General features: G+C 36.9%; 1 protein-coding gene across 3 annotated transcripts in view; it reads left to right on the forward strand.

The window, feature by feature from the left end:
- The window catches only part of SUGCT (succinyl-CoA:glutarate-CoA transferase), a 735,783-nt gene that overhangs the window by 23,903 nt on the left and 690,629 nt on the right, over positions 1–21,251 (forward strand). For all 3 annotated transcript variants that reach the window (XR_003001522.1, XR_003001521.1, XM_024732946.1), the window contains exon 6: positions 729–849. Coding sequence is in view for 1 of the 3 variants with exons in the window: in XM_024732946.1 (XP_024588714.1) it covers positions 729–849 (121 nt within the window). In the remaining 2 variants the exon portion in view is untranslated. The remainder of the gene's footprint in view (positions 1–728; positions 850–21,251) is intronic.

The following is a 21,251-nucleotide window of genomic DNA, read 5'->3' on the forward strand; positions in this document are numbered from 1 at the left end:
ACAAAAAAAAAAAAAAAAAAAAAAAAGAATGTAGTCACAATTGAAATTTTGAAAAGAATTTTAAGATTATGGTTTACGACGGCTTGTTGCAGTGATCTGGGAATCAGAGTTGGGGTTTTGTTTCTGACAGTTACTGATTTACTGGGTTATAGTTTAGCAGTTTTTTTTTTTTTTGATGGTTCATTAAATACATTTAAAACTCTTTGGAAAGAAAGCATCTGGAAAGTGTGAAAGCAATTCAGAATCATGTTTGCATGTATTAAGTGCCTATATGTACATGTTGTAATGAGGAATATTACATAATAAGGATGGAGTAGTAAAGACATTGTATTTAGTTTTATTTTAAAGGGGTTAAAAGATATTTTTCGTATATTTTATGTACTTATATTCTAATTTTTTTACTTAAACTTCTGAGAATATATTTAGATAGACCATGTAGCCTAGATATTTCTTACATTTAATGTAAGCAGAATCCACTTAATACCATGGTAATAACTGAAAATTTTAATACCCATTGTTTTACTGGCAGTAATACCTCAGGTAGTTGACCAGCGCCTTCGTGTTTATCTAAGAATACTTTGTAATTCTACTTTTCCTGTGATTTTTCTGGGCTTTTACAAAGCGAGGATCAATTGTGTTTACTGAAATTAGAATTCTATCATGTGGGGATTTGTTGAAAGCTGGGAAGTCCCTTAAGAAGTCTGACTCATCTTCCCCTCTTCTTTCAGCTTGCAGCTGTTTGTGATGTATTTGTGGAAAACTATGTCCCTGGCAAATTGTCTGCAATGGGGCTGGGCTATGAAGATATAGACGTGGTAGCGCCTCACATGGTCTACTGTTCCATCACAGGTATCTCAGCACCACACCCTCGTCAGCGGCGAGGTTTTCCAGTTTCTGTGTCTCTTTCTGTATATAAGAAACCTCGCGCTTGAGGTGCTTCTGCTCTCCCTCCCTGCCAAGCCATTTTAGGTTGTTGAAAATTAATCACTGAAGAACATTAACCTAAATGAACATTTTTCATATTTCTTCTGTGAATTGTCTGCCTGTAGTTTTGCCAATTTTTCTACTGATATTTCACAAATACTGACAAGGTACTATTATTAACTTATATGTAGAATTACAGGTGAAATATTAATTGGCTTTAAGATAACATAGGATCTCAGCATACTGCTTCAGTATATTCAAAAGTGCTAAAGCCAACTGAAGGAAAAGAGTGCTATGAAGTCTTTTAGATTGTTCAGCCCTTGATGGTGAACTCTGTGTGTGTGTTTGTGTGTGTATAAGTATGTCTTTAGGCTAAAGGGAAAAAAGTGATTGTGTTATCTTTACATAGTTTATAAGCACTTAGCTATTAATTAGGAATACAGTATTAAAAATTTATTCTTAAAATAGAAAGTTACATTAATAGCTTTTGTCAGAATAATTTATAAGATTTTCAGATTTTATTAATTCATCCACCAAATATTTACTGCAGACCTGTGATCTGCCAGGCAGTATTCTAAGCTTCTGAGATACAGCAATGAATAACACATATCTATGCTCTTCAGCAGATTTACATTCTAGGTTAGGGAGATAGATAGTAAATAAGTAAACACATTCTTTTGTGTTTTGTATTTGAGTGCAGCAGTGATAAGGTCAAAAGAGAAAAACTAAACAGGGCAAGGGGGATGAGGTTAGGAGGGTCTATTTTATACTGGGAGGTGAGACAAGTCTTCATTGATAAAGGGGACATTTAAGCCGAGACCTGAATGAAGTAAAGGAGTGAATCGTATCATTATTGGCAATGAGGGTTTTGGGCAAGGGGAACAGCAAGTGCAAAGGACCTGGGGCAAGACTGTGTTGGGCCTGTTTGAGGACCAGCAAGGGTGGCTGAAACAGAGTGAGTGAGGGGGAATGTAGTAGGAAGAAAATCAGGGAGATAATGGTTAGTAAGATGATGGTTAGTAAGGGCTTGTGGGCTGCTCTTAAGGAATTAGGCTTTTACTTTGAGTAAGATTGTAAGCTAATGGAGAGTTTTAAGCAGAGGAATGATGCGACCTGACATTTTTAAAAGGATCACTCTAACTACTGTGTTAAGAATAGACTGTCGAGGACAAGGGTAGTGGGAGAACAATTACGAAGCTGTTGACATAGTCCAGGCTACAGATGATGGGGGCTTGAATTAGAGTAGCAGTGGTCGAGGTCGTTAAATAGTGATAGAATTCTGAATGTTTTCGAGAAAAGGGGGTAAGGTTTGCAGATGGATGAGATGTGAGTATCAGAGAAAGACTAAAGTTAAGGATGACTCTAGGGTTTTGGCCTGAGCGATTAGAAGAATTGTTGTTTACAGAGTTGAGTAGGACTGTGGAAAGAAGCTTTGGGAGGGAGAACATCACGTTTGGACTTGGAATGTCAAGTCCAAGTCTAGCCTGAAATGTAGAGTAAGGGCTTGGATCTAAGAGTCAGGAGATGTAAAATTTTATAGTTATGAGCAAATACATGGTATTTGAAGGCTGTATTTGATCTTTTACAGAGTGAGTGTAGATAGAAAAAGGAGAGTCTGAGTGGCTGAGCCTGATGCACTCCCATGAGTAGATGTTTAGGAGACAATGATGACACAGTGAAGGAAGTCGTGAAGGAATCGTCAGTGAGGTGGGAGGAGAACCCGGAGGCGAAGTGAGGAAAGGGTTTATTTTCATAGACAGTTGAAGCAGAAAAGCATAAAGCATAAAGCACGTATCGACCTGAATTACTCGCATCTCCTAAATGCACCACACTCGCTCTCACGGCAGAGCCTTTACACACGTTGTTCCCATTGCTTGGAACACTAATCCCCTGCCACACCTGGTAACTCTGTCTTTGTCCTTTAGATCTCACCTTGGATGTCATTGCTTCTGTGCAGACTTTTTCTCTCGATCCCTGAAGACTGGGTTGGCTGTTGTCTACCATATTTTACTCTTTACTTGTCTGTCTCCCCCACTATCCTTCAGGCTCTTGTTCAGCACACGATATAGAGCACATGGTAGGGAGTTTCTTACCTCATGAATGAATAATCAGAACTTGGCTAAAGAGTTTTTAATAGCTGCCTTTTTTTTTTTTTTTTTTTTGCATTCTACTTTTCAGAGATAAGTGTAAGTGGTAAATGTTATGTTTACATTTTCCAAAGAAACTTTCAGAGGATAGCCTGGGGTTAGGGCATAGTTGGCCTAATCTGTTATTTCTCATGTAGTTCGTCCATAGCACTAATGTAATGATCATTGCTTTAAGGTACCAAAGGAGTCCGTACCATGAAGTAAATATTCACTTACTGTTACTAGGTCCCTATGCATTAGGTTTTTTCCTAAGGCAGTAAGGGAACTAGTACATTTAAAAAATATTTTAAAAGGGAACCAAACAAAAACTTTACTCCTTATATTTCAGTAAATTTATCTTAAAATAGGTATCTGAAAATCTTGTTTTACTATAAAAGCCACAAAAATGTTATCTTAAAAATCTTTGTTATTCGTAAAATTATAAGAACCAAAATACTCCTATTTCTGTGCATTCAGGTTAATTGAGATATTATAATACTTTGTGACACATTTCTTTAGTATAAGTAGTGCTTTTCGTGGTGTAATTGTCTTTGTGGTGGTATTTTCATATAAAATAAGCTATAATTGCAATATTTGGACAATTGTTATTATTTTAGATTTAGATCAAAGAGCCCAGTGATCATTAACTTCTCTACTGAACAGCACGAGAGATAGGTTCTGGACATAGTAGATCTTTGCCACTAGATCTGACTCTTTTTCAGATGTACTATTATATAGATCTGTAATCACACTTTTGTTTTTGTGTCTGTGTATCAAATACTTGTATGTGTGTGAGAGAGGGAGATATTTTTCCTTAGAATCTCACAATCTAATGGAAATGCTGAGGTTTAAAATATTAAAATAGGTGAACTATTATCTTCTGAATTACCCTATAACCATAAGAATTCTGCATAACTAACAAATGCAAAATCTTACATGACAGTAAGTATTTATTTCTCATTGTCATAAATGTGGATTGGCTGGGATTCAGCTGATCTAGACTCGTTAGGTTTGGCTCCAAGTTGCAGGTCTGTTCTGCACGTGTCTTACACTCCTTGGACCAGTGGCTACCAAGTACGTGTTCTCCTCATAGTGAAAGGCAAGAGCACAAGAGAACAAACTTAATCTCACAAGCACGTTTAAAGCCTCTCTCTGCTCACATCACATCTGCTAGTATTCATTTGGTCAAGGCAAGTCATATGGCCAAGCCTAATACCAAGAGGTGGTTAAATATAATACTCTAGTGGCAGGAACTACAAAGTCGCATTGAAAAGGGCATGGGATCCGGGAAGGGTGAAGATTGGGAATAATAATGTATTTCATCACATCACCCAGCTAAATGAAATGCTAATCCACTTGGGAAGCCTCACACTTCCTCAAAATTTCACATCTGTATCTAACTACAGTTAGAATCAAAAGTTTTTCTGGGCCTTGTCTTGTGACTGGAGAATCTCTTTTAAGTTTTCTTCCAGTTCTCAGATCCTGTATTAACATTTTAGTGTGGCAAAGGCCCTTAGAGATAGATTATAGTTCTCAGTAGTTCTCAGCTAAGGGGAAAATGGGAGTATCATATGCTTTTTGGTAATAGCGATGGGGCATGAAGGGGTGATGGGGAGAGGCATATGTAGTCTGAAAAAGCAGCCCTCTTTATTCTGTAATCCTGTGTATCTCCACCTCCTGACAATCGTTAGAAAAACGTTCACACAGCTCTCTCTTCTTTATTACTGATAAGGAAACAGACCCAGAGCAGCTGAGGGACCTAAGGTCACACAGCTATTTAACGGCGAATGGGTTTAAAACTCAGGCTTCTTGACTTGGTATTAAGTGCTTCTACGCTTTCTCTGTTTAGACATGTATCATTGTTAAGTGATGACATGGACTTTGTGATTACAAGACACTGAACAGGTCTCCTTGAGAATATATATTTTTGTTATTCTCTTTCATTTGTTGTGGATCATATTGGCAGCGGTGGGAGTCATGAACAGAGTTGCTCATCAGGGAGTCTAAATTTCAACAGATTCTTTTGGAAGCAGCCGTCATTTGTGAGTCATGAGTTTGTGTGTATCTAAAGCAAGGGCCATCTCTGCTCTTTTAGAAGTTTGATATTCTTGGTAATCAATGTTTGTTTTTTTTTAATAAGACTGATTAGATCAGTCTAAAGTTGCACATGTTATTATTGGGGTCCTAGACTTTCCTGGTGTTTCCCAGTGGTATTGATGTCTTGTCAGTGCTTTCCAAGCCCAAATAGTCTGTTCTCACTCACATGTTGCCCTTACTGCTGATGAGAGTAACCTTGGAGTGGTTGGGAGTTTAATGCATTCTGACCGTTGTGTGGCTGAGACTGCCTCAGTCTGTGAAATCTGGTCTACAGGACAAAACTGCTACACTGATCACAAGGGAGGAAGGACCCTGTTATTTTAATTAGAACGGTCCTCTTGTCATTTCAGAAGAAGCTGAGTGTGAACATTAGGGGGCAGTGTTTAAAAAGCTATCAATAGAATTCATTACGAATTCCTTTTTGAGAAAACTGTAGTGTTTCCTGTGTACCACTGGGTGGAGAGAATCTCTGAAGGGACATATCTATATTTTTTCAAAGTATATTTTTTTCAAAGTGACCATTCTCTACCTTTCTTTACTTTTAGAAGTACAGTGATATTTTCCTTAGCAATTTAATTTAAACTTTTATCTTCTTTCCTTCATGTCTTCTGTGCATGTTATTAATGATATACACTTAGCAATAAGAATGCTACCACATTTTAAAGAATTTACTTTTTTTCTTCATGTTAACTTCATTACTCTTTCTTTCTAAAAGGATAAACATTACATTATGTTATTGACTAAACTAATTTTGTGGTAGGAACATTGTGTTTACCCTTGAAATAAAATTTCTCGTCTTTTTTTTAAGGAAAGTAGTTTGCAAAGCAGTTTTTTAATTTTTGAGAACAAGTTACAAAAGATGATATACAGAATGATATTATTCATACAGAGTTAAAATTATATAAAATATATATTTTTTGGTAGTTTACTTGTGTGTGATTAAAATATAAAAATATTCGTAGTAATGAAAAATACTAAACTCAAGAGAATGATTACGCCTGGAGCATGGGGAGGGAGGGAAGGGGGACAGGGATACACACAGGACTTCAGCTATATTTGCCAAATAACCAACTGGCAGATGCATGAGTATTTGTTATGTTATTCTGTATACCCTTATTTATTTATTTATTTTTGGCTGTGTTGGGTCTTCGTTGCTGTGCATGGGCTTTCTCTAGTTGCAGCGAGTGGGGTCTACTCTTCGTTGCGGTGCGTGGGCTTCTCACTGTAGTGGCTTCTCTTGTTGCGGAGTGTGGGCTCAGTAGTTGTGGCACACGGGCTCAGTAGTTGTGGCTCGCAGGCTCTAGAGTGCAGGCTTCAGTAGTTGTGGCTCATGGGCTCAGTAGTTGTGGCTCGCAGGCTCTAGAGTGCAGGCTCAGTAGTTGTGGCGCACGGGCTTAGTTGCTCCGCGGCATGTGGGATCTTCCTGGACCAGGGCTCGAACCCGTGTCCCCTGCATCCACCAGGGAAGCCCCATTCTGAATACCCTTTTATGCTTGAAATAACAACAGCAAATGATTCAGAAATGCCCAAATTATCCCTTCCTTTCTCATTCTTTTCCTTTGTCTGCCCCTCACCCCCACCACTCCAGTACATGTTTCTTGAGCTTCTGTAGATTCCTGGCTTTGTGGAGTGTACAGAGTGAACAATGCAGACATGGTTCCTGCCTTTAAGGAGCTTACAGCCTAGTGTGAGAGACACTTCATAAACAGGTTAAGAAGAGAGTATGGCATGTACTAACAAATTGTGCTGTCATGAAAGCATCAAACAGGGTACTGCGGTAGAGATTAGTACAGCAGGGGATGCATAAGTAAATGGGGTGGTCAAGGAAGCCCTTTCTGGGGAGGTAACATTTAATAGACTTAAAGTATGAGAAGGAGCCAGCCATGCAAAGAGCAAGGGGAGGAGCGATTCAGGCAGAGAACACCACGTGCAGAGGTAGGAAAGATCTAGCTACCTTTAAAGGCCTAAGAGAAAGCCAGTGTGCCTAGGATACCAATAACTGGGAACAGCATGCTTGAGAAGACACTGCATAGAGGTGTGCAAGTGCCATGGTGTGCTGAAAGGGGCTTGAGCAGTAGAGGGATATGATTCAAATTATATCAAAAATGATCTTTGAAAGAGGTGGGAATCGAATACTGATTGTCTCATTGAAGAATTTCATTATAAACATTGGTCTTGACATAAGGTTCATGTTTGAGAGAGTAGCTATTAAGATAAAATTTCTTTAGATTACTAAAGGCTCCCATGGTGTTTCAGAGTCAATAACAGAGAATGATGAGCCCAGATGGATATGGGCAAATCATCTAGCAACTGCATCCAACACTATATCATGGCAACGATAATACAAAACAAAACACTGCTGCACTTGGATTCTTATGGAGTGAGTTAGTCTGTGTATATGTATATTTTCATCATTTTATACATATTCACCACATAACCATGTCTTTTAAAAAAGAATAATTAGAAGTCTGCCTGCACTCTAAACCCATAAAAATTTTGAAGGGGAGAAAAACAAGAAAGAAAGGGAGGGAAGGAGGGAAGAAGGAAACGAAGGAAAGAAGGAAGGAAGGAAAGAAGGGAGGGAGAGAGGGAGTGAGGAAGGAAGGAAGGGAGGGATGAAGGAAGAAAGAAAGAATCAGAACTAAGTCAAATGGAATAACAATGTGCAAGTTTTTTTTAACCTCTAAAAATAATAGTCCAGTTTAGTTCATTAAGCATCATTTCTAGATTGAATAAGCAATCAGTTACAGACACGACATTAAAAGAGGTCCTCACAGTCAACATAACTGGAAACTACTGGTCTAAATTATAGATGTCTCTGTTGTCTCCCCTTCTAACAGAACATTTTTTTGCCCAGAATTTTAGAGTGTTGTGGTCATCTGTCCAACTTTATAGTCCGTGATCCCTAGCAAAAGTGTGGTTTAACATATTTACCATTTTGTACCAAACTCATAGTTTAATCAATGACACCGTCTCTGCAGGGGAAGAGAAACTTAGCACATAAATACAAGATTTCAAAGCACAGCCCATAAAACTAAGGACTGAGATTGTATTTTGTCTGTAGACATGGATGGACTCCAGAAAGTGACTTTATGCCTTCATTTTATCCCCCAAGGGCATAATCTTTTTATCTTTAAATACTTCTTTTTACCCTTACACATATAACAGATGTGTTATACAAGTTGGACTCAGTGGAGTGTAAGCAGAAACTTTTCTCTTTCCCACCCTACCTCTGCAAACCTGCACTCTTGACTCATTTTCCTTGCTCATTGGTGAAATCCCAGGAAAGTCCTACAGACTTTTTTTCCGATTATTTTATTTCAAGTATTACAAATTCCAGTCCAATCTAAAATCAAAACTTCAGACTGTTGTACAATTTATGACTTTTCCCTTTCTCCAACTTGTCCTGACTTCCTGGAAACTTGAAGAGTGTGTGTGTGTGTGTGTGTGTGTGTGTGTGTGTGTGTGTGTGTGTGTGTGTGTGTGTGTGTGTGTTGGAAGAGGATAGTCAGTTTCTTCATTCCTCCATGATCCATCTCTTCCCTGTTGCTAGCTTCTCTTTGTGATTCTTTCAGAGTCAGGCCCTCATAGGGAAGAGAGTGAGTTAATGGGTATAAAAGAGCTTCTGCTTGATGGGGGTAGTTGGGCACTACATTGCAGCCTACTGTGTGCCTGAAGCTCAGTTGGTGGCAAATTGTCCTATGGGGAGCTTTGTAGGCTTTTCAGAGACTTTAGACTGTAGTTCTCCCTCTTTAGTCCTTGGCTTTGTGCAGTCTTATGTATACAGAGGCCACCTGTTCAGGTCAAGGTCACTTTGTCCTATAGGCAGCCCTCATGGATAGAATTCCTTTTTTAATTTTTGTAATTTTTTAATTGCAGTATACTTGATTTACCATGTTGTGTTAGTGTAAGGTGTACAGCAGAGTGAGTCAGTTACGTGTGTGTGTGTGTGTGTGTGTGTGTGTGTGTGTATATATATATATATATGTATTCTTTTTCACAGTCTTTTCTGTTATAGGAACATTCCATTATTAGTACAAGATATTGAGTAGAGTTCCCTGTGCTCTACAGTAGGTCCTTGTTGATGATCTATTTTATATACAGTAGTGTGTATATGTTAATAGAATTCCCTTTACGATGAACTAGTTCTACTCTCCTGTTGGCCCACTTAGCCCATGGGGAAAACTCGTTCTTGCTCTTCCTCAGCATTGGGAGTGAAGTTTACTCCCAAATCTTTTAGTTCTGCTGCCTTTCACTGATGTAACCATAGTCTCTTGCTTTTGGTACTTTTTTAGGCATGTGTCCAGTCATTATGTACTTCCATATTCCTAAACTATAGGCCCAGACCTCAGATGCTTTTTTTGAAGTGTCCCTCATGTGGCTTGAAGTAAAGAGGAAGCAGCTTGCCTCTACCCTATGGCAGGGTGAAATGCACAGCATGCTGACAACTCTTTCTTTTATTTTTTAAAATTTATTTTATTGAAGTATAGTTGTTTTACAATGTTGGGTTAATTTCTGCTGAGCAGCAAAGTGATTCAGTTATACATATATGTACATTCTTTTTCATATTCTTTTTCGTTACGGTTTATCACAAGATATTGAATATAGTTCCCTGCGCTATTACAGTAGGACTTTGTTGTTTATCCATTCTCTATATAATATTTTACGTCGGCTAATCCCAAACTCCCAATCCTTTCCTCCCCCACCCCCCTCCCCCTTGACAACCACAAGTCTGTTCTCTATGTCTGTGAGTCTGTTTCTGTTTTGTAGGAAAGTTCATTTGTGTCATATTTTTTATTTATTTTATTTTTTCTTTTTTAATATTCTTATTGGAGTGTAATTGCTTTACAATGTTGTGTTAGTTTCTGCTGTATAACTCCTTTTTTTAACGTATTTATTGGAGTACAATTGCTTTACAATGGTGTGTTAGTTTCTGCTTTATAACAAAGTGTATCAGTTATACCTATACATATGTCCCATATCTCTTCCCTCTTGACATATTTTAGATTCCGCATGCAAGTGATATCATATAGTATTTGTCTTTCTCTTTCTGATTTACTTCATTTAGTATGATAATCTTTAGGTCCATCCATGTACCTCCCAGTGGCATTATTTTATTCTTTTTTTATGGCTGAGTAGTATTCTAGTGTATATATGTACCACATCTTCTTTATCCATTCATCTGGATAAAGCTTGTTTCCATGTCTTGGCCATTGTGAATAGTGCTGCTGTGAACATAGGGGTGTATGTAACTTTTTGAATTATAGTTTTGTCCACATATATGCCCAGGAGTGGGATTGCTGGATCATATGGCATCTCTATTGTTAGTTTTTTGAGGAACCTCCATACTGTTTTCCATAGTGGCTGCACCAATTTACATTCCCACCAACAGTGTAGGAGGGTTCCCTTTTTTTCACACCCTCTCCAGAATTTGTTACTTGTAGACTTTTAATAATGGACATTCTGACTGGTGTGACGTGGTACCTCATTGTAGTTTTTATTTGCATTTCTCTAATAATTAGTGATGTTGAGCATCTTTTCATGTACCTGCTAGCCATCTGTATGGCTAACAACTCTTTGTAAGGACATTCATGCTAAAGGTCTCATTTATCTTTCCACCTTTTCTCACATACCCTGAAATGGATGGTAAGCTAAGAGCAGTGAAACTGGTTTCATAGTCTGTTAGCATGACCTGCATTGGTGTTCTGGCACTTACGGTATTCTTTTTGGGTTTGAAGCCTCAGCTGAAACTGAGGCAAGAGAGTCCTGTTTGAACATTCTTTAACTCAAAGTTTGTTGAAGAAATATGTTTTTCAGGTAGTAAAGAATAACATTATGTAGAGTAAACCTGAGATATCTGTGTTCGAAATTTTTAAGTATGAAAAGATAATATTTAGTAAACTAAAAGTGTTTTGATTAATTTTGTATACATTTTAAATTATTTAGACACAAATGAAAAGGTCAGTCATTTCCATATACATAATCTCTAAATAAATATTTTTTCCCAATAGCAAATCCCACTTTAAAGCTGATACTGATATCAGCTATAAGGAACATTATGTTAATTTTCCTTGGGAAGTTTTTATGAAACTGTGGGATTAAGAAAATCTACTGGACTGGAACATGGATAAAATGATTCCCCATTATGCTGAAAGAGACAAAATTGCTGTTCTTAAAAGAACTCTAAAAAAAAAAAAAAAAAAGAACTCTGCTGGGTATAATTAGGGATATGCAGTGAGCACCATCTCACGACACAATTTTATACATAAATATGTGTTTGAGCTTCTTCAGTTCTCAGACACTTTCATTTCTCGTACTATTGATCGATAAAAGAGAAACCCATGACTTGAAAATGAACTTGAGTTGTTTTCTCAATGCTTTAAAATTCTAAAAGCAAAGAGATAACCTGAGCCTAGAAATATGGTATAAATCTAGAATCAGTTGGTTTCACCTTTGGTCTCTGATTTCTAATATATGGATATATTGGTTCCCAGTTCAAAGAACCACTTGGGGCCAACAAAAGGGAAAAAGATGACAATGTTAGTTAATGTCAAAGCAGTAGTTATTTCAAAACCTTCACAAATCAAATGTTTCATAGATCGTGCCAGATAAACATGCCAAGACTTAGCCACAGTCCAAAAATCCTGTCATCAGAACTAAATTGTTTCCCCTTATGGTAATAGGTCTGGGATATAAATCCACAAATTAAAGAAGCAATGCTAGATAGGAAGAAATGTTATGCTTAAAAGGATAAAAAAAAGAATGTTAGATAAAATTTAGATAGCATTTATTTCATGAATGCTAATGAATTTTTTCATTCTTTGGATGGCCTTCCAAGCCAGCATTAGTGCAGTACTACAACTTTCAGCCCTTATTTGAACCATAGTAGCTTCACAAAGGTCAAAGTATGTTGAGTAAGTAACAGTTGTACACCCTGAAAGATAAGGGATGTTGATAGAATATCAGACTGTGGAATAAGTGAATCCGTTTTGTAAAGAACATAAAATTCACAAAAAGTTATCAAGTGAAAAATACCAAAGTTTATAAAATTTGGTAAACATTTGGTTATAAGAAAGACTACTCTAACAAACAGTCTGATTAAAAAATGGGTCAAGGATGTGAACACATTTCTCCAGAGAATATACACATTGCCAATGAGCACATGAAAAGATACTCAACATTACTAATTATTAGGGAAATGCAAATCAAAACCACAGTAACATACCACTTCATATCCACTGGGATAGCTACTATCAAAAAAACAAAAGTTAACAGTGTTGGTGAGGATGTGGAAAAATTGGAGCCCTTGTGCACTGTTGGTAGGAATGGGAAATGGTGTAAGCCACATAGGGGGTTCTTCAAAAAATTAAACATAGAATTACCATATAATTCAGCAATTCCACTTTTGATTATATATCCAAAAGAATTGAAAGCAAGTACTTGAACAGATGTTTGCATTATGTTCCTAACAGCATTATTCAAAAATAGTCAAAAGTTGGAAGCAACCCAAGTGTCCATCAGTGGATAAATTGATAAATAAAATGTGGTATACATACAATGGGATATTATTTAGCCTTGAAAAGGAAGGGAATTCTGACACAGGCTGCAACATGGATGAACCTTGAAGACATTATGCCAAGTGAAATAAGCCAGTCACAAGAGGACCAATACTGTATTACTCCACTTCTGTGAGGTACCTAGAGTAGTCAGATTCGTAGAGATAGAAGATAGAATGATGATTGTTAGAGGCTTCGGGGAAAGAAAAATGGGGCGTTACTGTTTAACGGATGCAGAGTGTCAGTTGGGAAGATGAAAAATTTTTAGAGATGAATAGTAGTGACAGTGTGAGTACCGCTGCACTGTACACTTAAAAATGGTTAAAATGGTAAATTTTGTGTTATGTGTACTTTATCATGATTAAAAAAATTAAAGTTAAAAAATAAAGAAAAAATTTAAAAAGTAAAAAAAGAAGGCTAGTCTAAACTACAAAGTGTACTGTGAAATTCTAATTACTATGTCACAACCACAAGAAAAATAGGTCTGGGATATAAATCCACAAATTAAAGAAGCAATGCTAGATAGGAAGAAATGTTATGCTTAAAAGGATAAAAAAAAGAATGTTAGATAAAATTTAGATAGCATTTATTTCATGAATGCTAATGAATTTTTTCATTCTTTGGATGGCCTTCCAAGCCAGCATTAGTGCAGTACTACAACTTTCAGCCCTTATTTGAACCATAGTAGCTTCACAAAGGTCAAAGTATGTTGAGTAAGTAACAGTTGTACACCCTGAAAGATAAGGGATGTTGATAGAATATCAGACTGTGGAATAAGTGAATCCGTTTTGTAAAGAACATAAAATTCACAAAAAGTTATCAAGTGAAAAATACCAAAGTTTATAAAATTTGGTAAACATTTGGTTATAAGAAAGACTACTCTAACAAACAGTCTGATTAAAAAATGGGTCAAGGATGTGAACACATTTCTCCAGAGAATATACACATTGCCAATGAGCACATGAAAAGATACTCAACATTACTAATTATTAGGGAAATGCAAATCAAAACCACAGTAACATACCACTTCATATCCACTGGGATAGCTACTATCAAAAAAACAAAAGTTAACAGTGTTGGTGAGGATGTGGAAAAATTGGAGCCCTTGTGCACTGTTGGTAGGAATGGGAAATGGTGTAAGCCACATAGGGGGTTCTTCAAAAAATTAAACATAGAATTACCATATAATTCAGCAATTCCACTTTTGATTATATATCCAAAAGAATTGAAAGCAAGTACTTGAACAGATGTTTGCATTATGTTCCTAACAGCATTATTCAAAAATAGTCAAAAGTTGGAAGCAACCCAAGTGTCCATCAGTGGATAAATTGATAAATAAAATGTGGTATACATACAATGGGATATTATTTAGCCTTGAAAAGAAGGGAATTCTGACACAGGCTGCAACATGGATGAACCTTGAAGACATTATGCCAAGTGAAATAAGCCAGTCACAAGAGGACCAATACTGTATTACTCCACTTCTGTGAGGTACCTAGAGTAGTCAGATTCGTAGAGATAGAAGATAGAATGATGATTGTTAGAGGCTTCGGGGAAAGAAAAATGGGGCGTTACTGTTTAACGGATGCAGAGTGTCAGTTGGGAAGATGAAAAATTTTTAGAGATGAATAGTAGTGACAGTGTGAGTACCGCTGCACTGTACACTTAAAAATGGTTAAAATGGTAAATTTTGTGTTATGTGTACTTTATCATGATTAAAAAAATTAAAGTTAAAAAATAAAGAAAAAATTTAAAAAGTAAAAAAAGAAGGCTAGTCTAAACTACAAAGTGTACTGTGAAATTCTAATTACTATGTCACAACCACAAGAAAATGTTGTTTGTACTGTGTTTTAAATAGTGGTCTACAAATACGAATATTTGATGACTAGGTATTGAATATATAAAACACTCCTTTGTTTAATAATCAATTGATTCATGTATGTATAAATTAAAAGCTCTTTTTGTCTTTTATTTCTTTTCAATCTGATGGGATTAGCTTATAGTTGTCATTTGCTTAATACTAAATATTGACGAAAATACCAGGGTTTTTTGTTGTTGTTTTGGTCAAAATCTTACTCCAAATGCTAATTTTACATCTTTAGATTCTTATTGCTATTCACCCTATATTTATCATTCTGTTGTAAATAATTTTGCATTCCTAACATTGTCTAGGAAATACTCAAAGGACTGAGGAAAGGGAATTTAAATAAATTCTTTCTGAAGAGAAGAATTGCCTATTAGGATGAATAGTTATAATAATGAGAGTTCTATGAGAATTGCTGATTTACTTCAAAATAAAAATATTACAGTTATTTTAAAACTTTCAATCTGAGAAATGAAATTTTACAGTCCCAAATATTTCTAGGAGGGCACATTTCTCCTACTCCAGTCAGAAACTTCAGTCATGTTTCTTGCAGCTCTGAGGAAAGCCACGATGGTAGTGTGGGACATGCCCTCACCTCAGTTAGATACACCCAGAATCTTATTTGTTCAGTTACCATCTTTGTATTTTGAATCTTTATTCTATTTCTCCCACAGTAACTTGGGCCCTTGCCTTCCACATACCTTCAGTTCTGTTTCTAACTCAGCATGTGGAGGCAGTGACTACACTAATATGTACATGTCCACAAAAATACCCTCATTTAGAGCTTTTACCTATCAGTGTTTAGTTGAAGGTACACAGTATCAATTGTGAACAACAAAGTCCTCAGTTGTTGTCTTCAGTGTTTCTGTGGGTCTTTTACTTCTTTGAGTGGGATACGTGCCCTCTAATCCCTCCACCGTTTCATATCTGATCTGTCATTTGGACTTGAACTACTTATTACTCCTGAAAGTCATGGGGATTACTGGACATAAGCTATTTGGTCCATTATTTTGACTATCTTGAGTCACAAAGTTATCTAAAACAATAAAATTCTAATTAGGAAAGCATTGAACAAAGGACAATGTGGCCTAGACACTCCTCAGGTATAGGTAGTGGGGCAAAAGTGGGACAAGGCACAGGAGGAATCTCAGATTGTGAGACAAGGTGTGAAGAGGCAGTATGTTAAAATACATTTCCCTCTCATGGCCCTACCTCTTCCACCTCCGCACTCCCAACATTTCATTGGATTCCTTGCAGTTCTCAGACTTGCTTATCTAGAGCAGGGGGCTGGAAGTGCCTGTGGGCCAAATATGGCCAGCTGTCTCTTGTAAAAAAATAAAGTTTTATTGGAACACAGCCACGTCCATTTGTTTACATATTGTCTATGGTTGCTTTTGCATTGCAATGGCAGAGATCAGTAGTTGCCAACAGAGACCCCCAAACCCTGAGAAGTCTAAAAAATATTTTCTATCTGGCCCTTAATGGAAGAAATTGGCAGGTCCCAGATTTAGGGCATTTGGTATTCATGGCTGGAAGGCAGGATGACACAACAGAATGGACAGAAAAAAAGTACTTTATTTGTTCCTTTTTGAGTGTAGGCCCTGAGGATACTTAGGTTAGAAAATACATTATGATGTAAAAGCCAGGAATCTGAGTCTTGTGCCCCCATTCCCAAGAATGAAAATAATTCTCTACAATGAAAAGGCTTACAGAAGTAGGCAGAAATGGAATCATGAAAGACTTTACATTTGGCTTGGCTATATAAAATAATATCTAATATTTATTGAGTGTTTACTATGTATGAGACATGGTGCTAAGCACTTATTATATATTATCTCATATAAAATAATACACAATTGGCGTAATTTATATATAGGCAAATCTTGTAATCATGGTATCAATATTAATTGCTTATCAATTATAAAAAATATCATGCAACATAATTGAAAGCTTTCAACAAGGTTTTATGAGACTTGTATTATAGTGCCATGTGACCTTGGAGGCATCATTACACTGATCTGAGCCTAAATGTCCTTATCTCTAAAATGGGAATAAATTTGTCCTGCTTACTTCATAGGCTGCTAGTGAGTCTGAGATGTAATTCATAAAAATTCTTTCAGAACTGCAAATTATTCTATAGATATTAAGGACATGAAGTCACTAAATATATTTCAGATTGTGTTATGTAAGTTTTATATTGGGTATATCCTAGTCATAAACTATTTTTCATGAGATTACATAATGGAAAGCAAAGGCTTGGTGGTCAGAGGACCTGGGTTGAAGTCCCAGTCCTGTCATTGTTGGTTATGTAGCTTTGGTCAAGTAATTTAATCTCTTTTAACCTGTGTTAGCTGGCTGTAAAATGGGGACAGTGCTGGTGCCTCCCCCTAAAATGTTATTGTAAGGATTAAATAAGAGCGCAAATGGAATCTACAGAAGTGATGCAACCTTAACATGAAGTATTATTCTCATACCCTGAGTCTTCTAGTCTCCTCCCTCCACAGTGCTCCAGACACTTACCTTCCACATACCCTCAGCTCCAGCATGTGTACCGTGATACTCTAAAATGAGAGGAAACTGCTCTCAAGCAACCATTTCTCAGGGAAGAGACTGTGAACAAAATATATTAATTCCTCATGTTCTGATGATGTTTCTCACATTCTCTGGCTCAATGCTGCTTTCTCTGCTTACTTCATTGTATGTTGTATTAAAGTGCTGTTATTTTTGCTTTGTAATCTGAGCCAAAATTCAGCCATGTAAGTTTTATTCAGAAATTTTACTTCTTTTGCATACTTTCTCAGGAAGCTACTGAAGGATGTTTTCCACCTAAATAGAGGAATAATAATAATAATAATAATATTAACGATGACGTCGGATCTAGGAAACAAAGAATTCAACAGAGGAGAGAGGGGAAGGAGAGCCCTGGTTGACCAGTTGTGCAGCAGGCCTAGAGAGCAGCTGATCCAGGTTGGACAAGAGGACACAGGACTGCAGGAAGTTGTCTCCAATTAGAAAAAAATGGAACTAGTAAATTACCTGATCTGTTTGGCCATCATATCGGAAATTCAATTCTATTGGAAAGGTAGGGGGAGGGTTTAGGGATAGGCACGTAGAAAACTAAGCACACAAAATGGTGAGGAAAAGAAAGATAATGTGGCTTGGAAGTCGACAATATTTTCATAGTCATAATAATATAAATACTTATATCTGGGAAATGATGTAAGATAGCAAAATCCATATCTTCCATGATAGAAAGCTAATATCTAATGCTTGAAGTTGACTTCAAGAAATAGTAATATTTAAAAGTATTAAGGTAAATATACTAGAAGAAATAGCTGAAAGTGTTGGAAGTGGTTGTCATTTGGGTGATAGGATTTGATGAACATAGGGAAGTGTGACTGTCGGTTTTCCTGTTATAAATCTTATAGTACCATTAACTTAATAAACTAAGTTTATATATTGTATGAAATAAAAATTATATTAGAGCAAACACTAGGTTAGCAATGTGGCATTATTGATGTCTACATTAAGTGTGGCTCTCTCAAGCGCTTGTTACTGGAATCACAGTCTACGTCGTACTGGGATAATAATAGCGTTTATTGAACACGTTAAATGTTAGGCACTGTTCATCACTTTACACGTGTTAATTGATATAATCTTTTCAATAACTACATGACGTAACTTCTGTTACCATTCATAATTTTTGAGTGAGAGAGCTGAGGCACAAAGAATTTGTCGCTCGTCCAGGATTGCTCTGCTAGTAGGCAGTTGACTTCGAACCTGGCAGTCTCGCCCAGCCCTGCCTTTACCACTATATGCTCTCTACTGTTTGTTTTCCTGGGAGGAAGTGAAGCTTAACGAGGTGAGTTACTTGTCTACACTTCCGGACCTTTGTCCAAACTCAAATTCTATTTGAATTTGTATTTAGTAGAAATTCCTAAACTTTAGGCATTTGGAGGGCACAGATGCAGGTTTTCCCCATTTTTTATTTGGTTATTTCTGTCAGAATTGGGAGAGAGAATTGCAGTGCCTGAGTTCGCTATCTCTGACTGGAAACTCATTGGGAAATTTTGAATAGGGTTATGATCTGTACCTCTTTGTGTTTCAGAAATAAGTACCAGGAACAGGGAGTTAGGGTTATGGTAAGATTTTTCATTTCATTGTGGGTCTAAACTGAGACTTAGTTAAAGTAGAAAGACTGTATAGGGAGGAGGGAATATTTATATCTAATAATCCGGAGGTAAAATTGATTGGTCTTGATGAGGTGGGGAATGAGGTAAAGGACTGAGAAAGAGCCCCAAAGTTTCTAGCACAAGCAGATATTTTAGAGTCTATTAAAATTCATGAAGTCTCCTTTTTCAGGGCCATGTTATAATTTGATATTTTTAATCACAATGATGCAGAACTTTTAGGATACCAGCCCACAGTGACCAGTTAAAGAGTTTAGTGTGTCATTTATTTCTTATCAAATGAAAATAATATTTAGAGATAGCTAAGGGTTTAGAAGTTCTATGCTATCAAGGGTTCTGGATTTTAGAACTGATATTTCTCCATTAGTAAGTGGAGGTAGATGACTGCAACTCACAGCCCAGACCTTTTAGGAAATATCTGGCTTTAATTACCTGTTGAAGGACAGAGATTACGGATCAAAAATGAAATTTACCTACAGCTTCCATCCACAGGAAAAGCCCATTCTACTTTCTTTACTTGTTTTGGGAAATAGAAGTGTTTTAAAAAGGATTTTCATGTTCAAAAAAAAAATTAAAAATTTTGTCTTGGTACAGATGTACAGATAGCTTAAAAGAGAGCATAAAGGGACATGGCTGGCTAAATTTGCTTAAGAAGAACGTTGTAATTTATTCGTAGTCTATGTAAGAAGGACAAAAGGACTACAGGGAAATCAGGAGGTTCAGGCCATATGTAAGGATGTTCCTGGGGGAGTGTTCTTTTTTACTCTGGCTGTCCCCTTGGGTGCTGGTGTTTCCTCTCTCTCAATATTAGATTGAATGGCAAATTGTTTATAGTATCCATACCTGAATTTAGGAGAGGTTTGCTGCACCAAGGTTTTTAGTCTCTTGCTTTAAATTCCTGATACAATGATTAAACTAGGGCCCCAGATACCATAGGAAGTGTGTCCCCCTCTCCTGCCAACCACTTCAGCATGAATTGCTTATGGAATTATTCTTGTCTCCACCCCTACATACAGTGCTTTTCCATAGGTATCAAAGCATCCCAGCCTGCTGTGCACATCTACCAATCCTCATCCAGTTTCTCCTGTATTGTGTACTTGGAATTTGTAGTCTCTGAATGGCTGTAGAATCAGAAAAGTGAATGTGGCTGATGGAGGACCCAAATTCTGGTTCTGGAAAGCTGTCTGTTGATTTTTCCATGCAGTTTATTGATTCTAGAATTAACGACGGTGGCAGTGTATTCTTGGAAAATCTTACATTTGTGGGCAGAGCTATTTGGCCGTTTGCCATGTTATAATCCTGGAAAAAGAATGGCTTGAAAAACTGTCATTAGTGTCCCTTTGAGTTGGTCACGCATGGTTAGGGAGTACCATTCCAAGAGGACAATTTACCCAATTTAAAAGAAAGATTAAGAGGGACTTCCCTGGTGGTCCAGTGGTAAAGAATCCATCTTCCAGTGCAGGGGACTTGGATTCGATCCCTGGTCAGGGAACTAAGATCCCACATGCCAGGGGGCAACTAAGTCTGCATGCCACAACTACTGAGCTTGAGTGCCTCAACTAGAGAGCCCATGTGCCACAAATTACAGAGCCCACGTGCTCTAGAGCCCGTGCACCATGAGTAGAGAGAGAAAACTGGAACACCACAACTAGAGAGAAGTCCATGCGCTGCAATGAAGAGCCTGTATGCTGCAACGAAAGATCCTGTGTGCCGCAACTAAGACCTGATGCAGCCAAAAAAAAATGAAAAAGAAAAAAAGAAAGATCAAGAGCTACAAACTACCAGTTATAAAATAAAGAAGTCACAGGGATATTATATACAGCACAGGGAATATAGATTATAAAATATAACAATAATGTATATCTATAATATAGAATATAATATTATAATAACTTTGTATGGTGTGTAATCTGTTAAAATATTGAATCACTATGTTGTACACCTGTAACTAATATAATATTATTAAGTCAACTATACTTCAATTAAAAAAAAAGATCAAGTAGAGTGTAGATGAATGTGGCAGGGTGGGAGAGAAAAGACATATAAATAATAATCTTTCAAACTTCAAAAGAAAAAGGGGATGAAAGCAAGAGATGCTCAGCAAAATTATTTATTTCACTCTTTGGGGAACTGTGTGTGTATACTACTTTGTAGTAGTAATGTTTCTATTAAAGAGTAGAGGTAGCCTGGTTCCCAGTGCTCCAAATGAGAAAAAAAAGGTTGTAGTTGGATGTTACCATAATAAGTCATCTCAATTATGAAAGTCAGGTCACCTTGTCTCTTTGAGAGGTAGTGAACAGGCTGTATCTGTGGAGATTTTCCATGGATGAACTTCTCTCCACCAGGTATGCTGATGGTAGGGGGTGACTCTGATGTTTCGATATCTAGAACAAAGGTCAAACAGACACAATAAAACAAAAATAAAAAAATTTAAAACTTCTTATCAGCAAAGGGCTGAAAAAGCCAGTGCAAAGTAATATCTTAATGTAGAAGT

Source organism: Neophocaena asiaeorientalis, unplaced genomic scaffold (genome assembly GCF_003031525.2).
Source record: "Neophocaena asiaeorientalis asiaeorientalis breed wild unplaced genomic scaffold, Neophocaena_asiaeorientalis_V1.1 scaffold56, whole genome shotgun sequence".
NCBI lineage: Eukaryota > Metazoa > Chordata > Mammalia > Artiodactyla > Phocoenidae > Neophocaena > Neophocaena asiaeorientalis.